We start from the raw sequence: 9,898 nt of genomic DNA on the forward strand, positions 1-9,898 counted from the left end.
GAGTGCAATTTTATTGGCTGTCAAACATGGAAGCTAAACAAAGTTTATCTTAAAATTTTAATAACCTTCTTTGCTTGAAACACTTAAAAATTATGAGCTTTCGATTGCTAGTCTGCAATCATTGACAAAATAATAATGAATAAGAGCGCAATCGTTGAACTACGACCAAATGACCAAATACAAATAATACGGTAAAAAGTGTGAAGTAGAAAAAATTTAAATAAAACAAAAGATACTTGCTTGGAAATAGAATGCTAATATGGGGCTCATAAAAGGATAGAATATTGTCTAGGTAATGGCTTTGGGTTATTGTCCGATTCAGTTGTTATTGCAGTATGCCAGGGTTCCAAAGTCTTCCTCACACAAAAATTTCCCTTGTCAATTACATGGGCGGTATTTAAAAGTCAATAGAGTGGCCGTTCAACCAAGCGTGAGTGGCAATGTTTGAACCTTTTTCTAGGGGGGTTTCGCGTTCTTAATATGTTCTTTTTTTTAACCAGACTACTCAGAAATAATGGAATTTGAGCTACAAGTAGACCTCTCAAGAGGCTTACAACAGGAATTTTTTTTCCCCCCAAGTCAAGACCGCCAGCTGAGCTACAAAGAGTCTACAAACAAATGTCGTTTATAAGATTCCCCGTGCGGATTGTCCATGGAACTATATAGGTGAAACTGGAAGGTGTCTAAAAACAAGGAAAAAAGTACATACAGTAATCACTCGCATATAATAACAAATGGAGTAAGAACATCAGGCTGAAATTTGGCCCATAAAGCACCATACATATAAGAACCAGTTCAGCCTGATAAATAAAACATGATCTTATATAATAAGGGAGAGGGTGTTGCAATGAGAAAAAATGCTGAAATTAATGTTACATTTCTACTCATTAATGTTAACTAGTGTACTGACCAGCTGACAGATTTTTATTTCATCTATTGATTTACTGATTTATTTACCTACTTATTTATTTAAATAAATATACTAACTAAACCTCTAGTAACATGTTATGTGTAGTATTTCTGAAACAAAGTTCAAGAACACATTAAGAGCATCTTCAGGCTGATTTCTCACTAAGTACTTGATAAACAAAAAAAAGATCAGCCTGAATCCCGAAATCATGTGTTCTTATTATAATGCAGCTGTTTACTGTATTAGGGACATATTAGTTTGGTCCGAGCGAAAAAGTCAGTGACGTCACTACGTCACCAAAATGAATTGGCCATGAGAGTCTAGGAGAAAGTCTTAACCCAACTACAATCATGGACAAAAGTCTTGGGACAAATTTGTACTTCTGGCACTTTTGCACACACGCCAGACGCGAATACAACTTCACTTGCTCAACCTCGCACCCCACCCCCCCCCCCCCCCATACTACTACCTGCAATTTCTTTTGATTTTCAACATTGTATTGGGTGGGGAGGGGGAACAGTAACGCATTCCTAAAAGGAAAGCAGCGCTTTTTTCAAATTTCAGTAGTAAAACACAGATAATCCGTTAAATTACATAAGTGTCCCAAGGACTTTTGTTCACAATTGAAATCAAGCGAGAAGCCAAACACAAGAAGGAGAGACAAAAACACATACATGGCAAAGGCCAATTTATATCAACTTTCCCTTGTTTCACTAATTTAAATCTATTTACAAGTGCATAGAAACACGACAAAACACAAAAAATAGGCAAGCATCTGAATGTGCTTCAGTTAATCTGTGTTGACCCTCAGAGTTAGTTTCGATGCAAGAAATATTTTACCTTCTCAAAAACAATATCTGCAACATATCATGAAAGACCTCAGCAATAAAATGCACATAGCAATATTTTTTTTCAAGTATGTACAATGTCTTTCTTTCGTTTGTTAGACTCTTTCATATAAAGGTTCTGTTTTCGAGCCAAACACTTCATAGTCTTTTACTATAAAATTGTAGTCCCCCATGAGGAGGCTGCACGAGGCCTGGGGACCATCATAGGAGTGAGGCAAGTTAGAGTAGGACTCAGGCCTCTCGTGGCACTCATCGCTGATACACAGATCTGCTCCAGCACCGAACATAGGACCATACCTGTCAGAGAAAATGGACCACACTAAATCAATGAACAAATGTTGGAAATTTATTATAAACTTGTTTAGAATCTCAACAGTTGGGGTTAAACTCAGAGCTACTAAAAGAAAATAAAGTTAATGGCAGTATGAAGGATTTGGACCACTCCAGACTTCATAACCAGTGCCCTAAATCACTAGGTTACTTCTCGTTTCCAAGAGAGAACTAACAAAGCATTGTAGGCAAGAAATATGCACAGAACCCTTAGAGTGTATTGTTGACCTGTGCGACTTATTGTCAATTCCATAATCAACGTAAAAACAACCAGTGAAACACAGGCTCTTCTTTGCTGCAAGATCCTTTTTGTCAAAAAAGCCTGATGACGCAATTGCAGACTGAGATGATGGTACTGTATATTGCCGTGCAGACCTAATGGGTATGATTGGGGGATGGACTCCCAAATAAAAATGACAGGGGTGATTAATGTACCTTAATCCTTATGTGATTGAATTTGTAGATTAGACTCAGTAAATTTAAATGCAAGCATTCTACCTGAGTAGGAAGGGGGTTGCAGACCCCTCATCTAAACAAACATTATATCATATTATTTCTCTAAAAGAAAAAAAAAAATCCTCAAAGTCTGTAACTAAGAAAGTAACCAATGAAAGGTATACAATTTATTTGTGTTCATGGCAACACACCTTGGATGATGAAGAGTGGCATACTTAGGGTGTGTAACGTCAAACTTGCTTGGAGGGCTGCCTTCAGAGTTGATCAACGTAAACAAGAATGCCCTAACAAGAATTTAACAAAACAAACTCAATTGACCTCTTGTTTTAAGGGGGCAAATTTACCAGCTCTGAGGACAATTCTGCCCAGCTGGTTTGATTATCTAGTGGAAAGTTTTTCTTACAAAGAAGTTCAGTTCTAATAGTTTTGCCCACATGTGAAAACCAGTTGCCCTCCTGCAGTTCAGTCAATATAATCATGATCATGTGCATCAACATTCAACATATTTAAATATGAAATCCCCAGTGGAAGTCTATAAATGACCTTTAAATACCTTTATTATATGGCAAGCTCTGTGAGCGGGCAAGATGAATCAAAGCCTACCCAAGCGAGAAGATGGAGCTATCTTGCCTGTTCGGGACTGCCCGCCATGTCCCGGAAGAAAAATTTTCTCGAAAGCCATACGATAAATCCTTTATTGAACAAGCTTGCTCAGGCAAGATGGTCGTATATTGGTCTCCGTCTCGGTCCATAAACATGCAAAAAAAGAACTTGGCCAATATCCAGCCATCTTGATCTCACACTTGGTCAATAACCCATCTATCAACACCACCTTCCCCTTTTGATGTTAAAAAATGGTACAAACAGGGGCAGATTTAGGGGGAGAGGATTGGGTGGCTAGCCACCCTCCCTCCTTTTGAAGAAGCAAGAACTTAGAAAGGTTGAAAAAGAATGTGGATACTAGGTACCAGATACTACGGCAGAAATAAAGGTAAAAGCTCTGGACAGGTAACCTCATCGTAATTTCTACTTTGTGGCATTGCTAACTTATTTCTGGTGTAACAGTGTTCAATTACGTTCCAAAAAACATACATTCTCAAATAATATTTCCAAAATTTTAGGAGGCATGCCCCATTGATTCTGCAGCCCCAAGGTACCAGCCACCCCTCCTCCCCTTTGAAAAATCCTGGATCCACCCAGGCTGCATTGTAAATGGGTGGAGAGCCTGGGAAAAAATCTGAGAAAACCATAGTGTTTCAACAATCATGAGGAGGATTGAAGATTTCTTGTTAATCAGATTTTTTCCACCACGAGGTAAAAAGCTGCTCATTGTGATATTTTCATGATACTTTGTATAATATTTTTCCAAAGTGTGCTTCAGATTGAGCTCACTACCTTTCTTGACTAAAAAGATGACTGATTTTCAAAAAAAGTAAATAACTTCAGAGTTTAATTACAGGAAATTATGTTAAGGACGCTTCATGGTTAGTGGGCTCAACTCTGGATGGAGCAGTCTGGGTTTGAGCCATGGCTGAGACATTGTGTTGTGTTCTTGGGTAAGACACAACTCTCACAGTGCCTCTCTCCATTCGGGTGTATAAATTATTACCGGCAAATTTAATGCGTGGGTTAACGCTCCGATGGACTGGCATTCCATTCAGAGGGGAGTAGAAATACTCCTAGTCGCTTCATGCTACCGAAACTAGTGTAAGCTCCTGCCTGATGGGCCACTTGGCTTGTATGCAGACAAATAAATGCGGTTAAGCTGATTCAGCAAATCATGGGTGGGTGTTCATTGCATATTTTCCCACCTTTTGGATGGCATGTATTTTCCACGAGGAATATCACTCCGCCATGGCTGATCACTGAACCCACCACATAAATTTCCATTTGTACCCTGAAATAGTGAGCAGTGGACATACCAGGTTTAGTTTAGAATTGATTTGAGAAAGAGATGACTGTTTTGTTTGGGTATAGTTGTAAATATTTAATGATATTATCAGGGCTGCTGTGTTCTGTTGTGAGATGTCAAGGAAAAAAGATCAAATCACATCACATCACATTGTAAATGCATCACATCTCATTGCATCACATCGCATCACTCATATAACATATCATGATATTTATTTTACATTTGTAGTCACCATCTGTCTTCTCATTGGCTAAAAGCCTACAGTTAATTCTGGGAAACAGCACAACCTACAGATTACTCACTAATCTAGCACATTAGTGAATAATCCATAAATTGCACGCACAATGCATGATATCCAAGAGCAAAGTCAAGTTCACGTAAGAACATGGCTTGTCGAAAATAAACTGTGTTTGGTGCGATAATGCGTTTGTCCTTATTTTCTTTAAAACAATGTGTATTAAAACAATTATGAGATTTGGTTTTTGCGATATCTGAAATAATCAAGGTCTTGGTTAGAGTTATCAGCCTCAGCCTTCGGCTTCTGCTGATAACACTTACCTCGACCTAGATTATTCCGAATATCACAAAAACCTCATCCAATAATGAACATTATTGCTCATAAATTAACACATTGACAGAAATAGATGTCCCTTTTCTCTTTCTTTCTCTGCAATGGGATGAACATGCAAAACTTTTTCCATAGTTTCCAGTAGCCAATTGAAAGAGAAGCGTGCTTTTGACAGTCAACAATGAAAGTTAATTAAGACCTTGAACTGAAAAGCATTGCAAAGAAAGCTGCTACAAAATTTGAAGTTTTTGTATCCGTTATTTCCCAAAAACAAAATGCCAACAGGTGGGAAAAAAATCAGGGCAATGTTTCTCAAGTAAACAAAAGTCCACATGCCAAAATTCAGTTTATACTTTTGAGCACTTTCAACAATGACTCATAAACCTTGGGGACATTCTTGCTTGTGGCCTTTCAATTACTTAATTAATTACTCACCAGAACAACTGTTATTGTTGGTGAAAGGCCATCACACTTTGTATGAAATGCCGCAGCTGAGAATCCATCCTTTGAAGCTCTGTACAACAGCTGCCATTCTTGCTGTTCATTTCCAAACCAAACATTCAGTGTATGTTGATACTTCAGACAATCCTTTGACAACAGACTTGTGTTGTGAAACAACTTTTGAGAAGCTCTAGGTCTTAGACGAGGATCTTCAGCTTTTCTGAAATGAGTGGGCACTGCTGCAAATCGATACCTAAAAGAAAACATAGAATGATATGATCACCTTAATGGTGCTTAAATTTGCTATTATGGTGTAGAGACTTCATTTTACACAATTACACCCTAGTAACATAGCCAATAATTTCTGTACTCTACACCACTTGAATGCTACTTGGCAAACTATTTTTAATTTGCAAATTTTGATATCTTGATGCCTTCTATTTCAACCAGTTGATCAAAAGACAAGAAGTAAACACTGTGGAGATGCAAGTCGTCAGACTGAGATCAGAAAAGGAACTTGATAACTAAGTTTTTTATAGTTCTTGCACTTTAGACTGGCCAGTCCAGTTATGAGATTACACTGCCATCAGAAAGTTGCAAACAAGACAGAAAAACAATGAGTCAAAAATTGGTCAAACCCTTTGCTAAGGAGCAAGCATTTGTGCATAGCATAGCCTGCAGAGCAGGCGAGATTTTTTCGAGTGAGCACTCACATCGTAAAAAGTTTAGCCGCCATCTTGAATTTTTCATGCAGTGGAAGACTGGGGAGAGAAAGAAAGTTTTACCAAGGGGGTGAATGATAGGCAAGAGGAAGGATAGGGGAGGGGTGGAGCGAAGAAAATCTCATTTTTCCCCTCCCCCATCCCCCACCGTCTAACATGGCGGTCTAACATGGCGGTCTAAAAAGGCGCTCGCAAGGTTGTAACACTAACTCGCCCCAATAAGACGCCTGCACTGCAGGCTATGCATAGCACTGTGATTGTATTTGAGACCAACAGCCTACTCATTGCCTTAGAGAGGCATAACAACTCCTAGCTAATAAATTATTTTACTTTGGGAGCTACAAGAAATGTTTTGCATAAATTTACCAGGAACTGAAACATAATTGCCAGGAATTAATTTACTAGGAAACAATAAAATGTCAATGAATATTATATAAATTATTTCAATTTATTTAGCTATTGCAGAAAAATAATGTAAACGATACACATAATTTTGATTTAAAAATCAGGTTTGTGGTCATAAGGTATACATTCCACATGTTATATTCTCATGCAATTATGTCTGCCTGAAGTCAAAAATAATAGCATTGTCATGATCAAACTCAATTCCTGCAAGAAGAGTTATAGCACGAGAAGCTCGTGTGGAGGCGTGGTGGTCTAGTTAGTGCACTCATCTGTGGATCGAGCGCTTAGGGTTTGAGGGACAAGACATTTTACACTCACAGTGCCTCTCTCCACCCAGCTGTATAAATGGGTACCAGAGAATTTAATGTTGGGGGGTTAGGCCCTGCAATGGATTAGCATCCCATCCAGGGGAGAATAGAAATACTCCTGGTCTCTTCATGCTACAGAAACCCAGATATGCTCTAGTCTGATGGTTCACTTGGCTCATATGCACACTTTACCTTTTACCAAAAGAAGTAGTGAGAATTTTGATTCATGGTACTTGATAAGTAATCCATTGACCCTTACCTCTCTAAAGACACCTCCATTGGTACAACTCCTGTGGGCTCCACTTCTTCGGCATACACTTTGCTGTCAATTAACAGTAACTTGATGTGCTCAATTACACCTGACAGCTCCTAATCAAAGAGAAATTCAAAAGTTGGGAACACAGTCACTTGTCTTTTGCATGAACCAATAACCACAACCAAATAAAAAAAGCAAAACAAATTTTAATTGACAGGAGTCGACTTAAAGTTTTTGTCTTTCTAAATGACTGTCAATTCTTATAAATGTACTCTTGAATTCAATGTTTTTAGCTTTACCCTTAACTACATGGGAGATGCAATGTCCTTTTTTGGTCTAGTATATTAAACTTTGTACAACATGTAAGCAATCCAGGTTTTGAGTGCTTGGTTGGTCCCCGAGTTATGATTGCAACGAGACACATTACTCTCACAGTGTTTCTCTTCAACCAGGAGTATTTTATAAATAGCTAAAAAACTGGAAAATTTTAAGTTGAGGGTGACCTGACTGAAATAGTGGAGAGGAGCGGGGGGGCGGGGGGGGGGGGGGGAGGTAATGAGGGAGGGGAAGCAGGAAAGCTTGGAATGGACTAGCATCCCATTCAGAGACATTGGGGACTATCAGAATCACTTCATGCCAACAAAAATATGGGTGGTGCGACATGTCTCGTAGCCTTACAGATAGATTTTTTAATCTTAACTTGATACTTGATGCGTTGGGTTGGACTGTCTCACCTCCTTAATCTTGTCATTATCCTCTTCCGTCCACTGATTAGTTGGTTTATTGACACCAGAACCCCTTTTTGCCCACAACAGAACAGCTCTCCAAAGCTCCTCCTCTGAAACTGCAAACTGTATACAGAAAGGAGACTACAGTTAATAATTAAAAAAGTAATTAATAATAATAATTATTAATAAATTGTCTATCTATTGTCTAATGCTAGCGTGAAATAGAGCAGTGATACATACAAAGGGGCTATGTAAATTTCTGCAACCTTTTCCATGCAATGTAGGGCTTAATAGTACTAGGTAAATTTTGTTTTAAAGAACAGTCTCAGTTGTTGTTGTTCTTGTTTTTTTTTGAAAAAAAAACAACAAAAAAACAACAGAAGAGCCTCAATATCACAAATAGAAGCAAAGTGTCACCTGGTCACTTGACACAAGTCTTATCATCGCCGGCTTTGGAAGGAGAAGGAAGCCTTCAGTTTTTACAACTTCTTCCGCATTCTCCTCCATAAATCCAGTGCATTTGTCCACCAAAGATGACATTCCTCCAAAATCAACTCCTCTTGACAGAGACATAGCATCTGCTAGAAACTCTGCTGCATTTTCTATACTAAGATTATCCATGAAATATTGTTCACACGCCAACTTTAAATCTGTTATTTCTAGGTCTTCGGCAATCCTCAGCGTCTCTAAGGCTGTGCGACTATGAAGTTCAACCTAATATAACGTAATCAGTTTTTGTATATTTGCCTCTTTACATTTTGAAAATCATTATGACACCATACCAAGTCTAACTTTATTCACATTTAGTCCTAAATTAAGAATTAAGAAAAAATATTTGGACCTGGATTCTGTTTAATTAAAACCCTGTTCCTTGCCAATACATTTAGTCTGCAGCTCCTGAGGGTGTGCTAATTGATGCACCAAACCAGTTTTTTGTTTTGCTTTTGTTATAACAGCTTGTGCATAGATAATTGTAAATTACTGATTCTGCACCTTTTCCTTGGGGTCTTGTGCTGCTGCATTAGATGAGAATTATGTTTTCACATATTCTTTTTGGCCACATATAAAGGGTGCTTTTTTAGTGGTTTTTCATATCTTGCATAGCACAGGTTCTAAATTATTGTTAGCACCAGTAGATGCAATTTGCAAGGATACAGATTGTGATGTAAGATGGAATACATCTACATCAGATGACTGACTGATGCATCCTCAATAAACTAGTCACATTGAATGTCTCATGTTGTGTAGTCAGAATTCCTGTATGTTAGTTCAAACATATTTCATACGTAGGAATAAATTAAGTGCGTTTTAAAATGTCCTCCTCTCAAACTCGAGATGCCAAGAAGTTTCAAAACACTTCATAAACAAACATAATATCTAAGAATGTTTACAAATCTTTACACCCGATTTGTATATAAAGAAATTACAAGTATATCAACTGTTATTAAAAATTATCGTTTTAGAATTACCTTTCCCGTGTAAACGAACGTCAAAACTTCACGGAACACATCAGGTCGGAATTCGGGCTTTCTTACTGTAAGCTGCGAATGAACTGACTTGGAGGACCACAACTCCCTCTTGCGATTCTGAAAGTGCCTACATCTTGCTACCAGAATCAATCTGTGAGCATATATTGCAGTTTCTCCTTGTCCAACTAGGAACAAAACATCTGCGGTGTCTTGATCGTCGATTATATTTTGAAAATCGTGTAAAAGTGCGTCTACTCCAAGCCAAGTCTTGTCCTTAGCTTGGAAAGAATCCATGTTTGATCTTGGAAGTAGAGAAAAGCGTCAGGTGTTACTTGAACCAGGTTTCCCGGGTTGCCAATAGGCATGCAATGCGTGCAAATGTCACGCACTTCTTGACCATTGATCACTATATTCGCCAGTCACGCAAGTCAAACCTTGTTTCCTTTTAATTCAGTACCTTGGTAAAGAGGTAGCGGTAGGGTTTATAGACATCGCCTTGAGTTTATAGCAAATAGGAAACGGGATTGAAACAACTGTGACATTTT

The 9,898-nt window shown here is 38.2% G+C and overlaps 1 protein-coding gene across 1 annotated transcript; it reads right to left on the reverse strand.

Moving 5' to 3' along the window:
- Positions 1 to 43: 43 nt before the first annotated feature.
- On the reverse strand, positions 44 to 9,687 carry LOC110063546 (kelch-like protein 20). Its single transcript, XM_089288091.1, has 8 exons — positions 9,354 to 9,687; positions 8,302 to 8,598; positions 7,891 to 8,007; positions 7,160 to 7,269; positions 5,460 to 5,718; positions 4,356 to 4,441; positions 2,736 to 2,828; positions 44 to 2,055 (listed from the first exon to the last, which is right to left on the reverse strand). The coding sequence occupies exons 1-8, from the start codon at positions 9,645 to 9,647 to the stop codon at positions 1,854 to 1,856; spliced, it is 1,458 nt and encodes a 485-aa protein (XP_089144217.1). The 5' UTR covers positions 9,648 to 9,687; the 3' UTR covers positions 44 to 1,853.
- Positions 9,688 to 9,898: the final 211 nt, after the last annotated feature.

This window comes from Orbicella faveolata, unplaced genomic scaffold, assembly GCF_042242905.1.
Source record: "Orbicella faveolata isolate gen_17 unplaced genomic scaffold, um_ofav_v1 contig_15, whole genome shotgun sequence".
Classification (NCBI taxonomy): Eukaryota; Metazoa; Cnidaria; class Anthozoa; order Scleractinia; family Merulinidae; genus Orbicella; species Orbicella faveolata.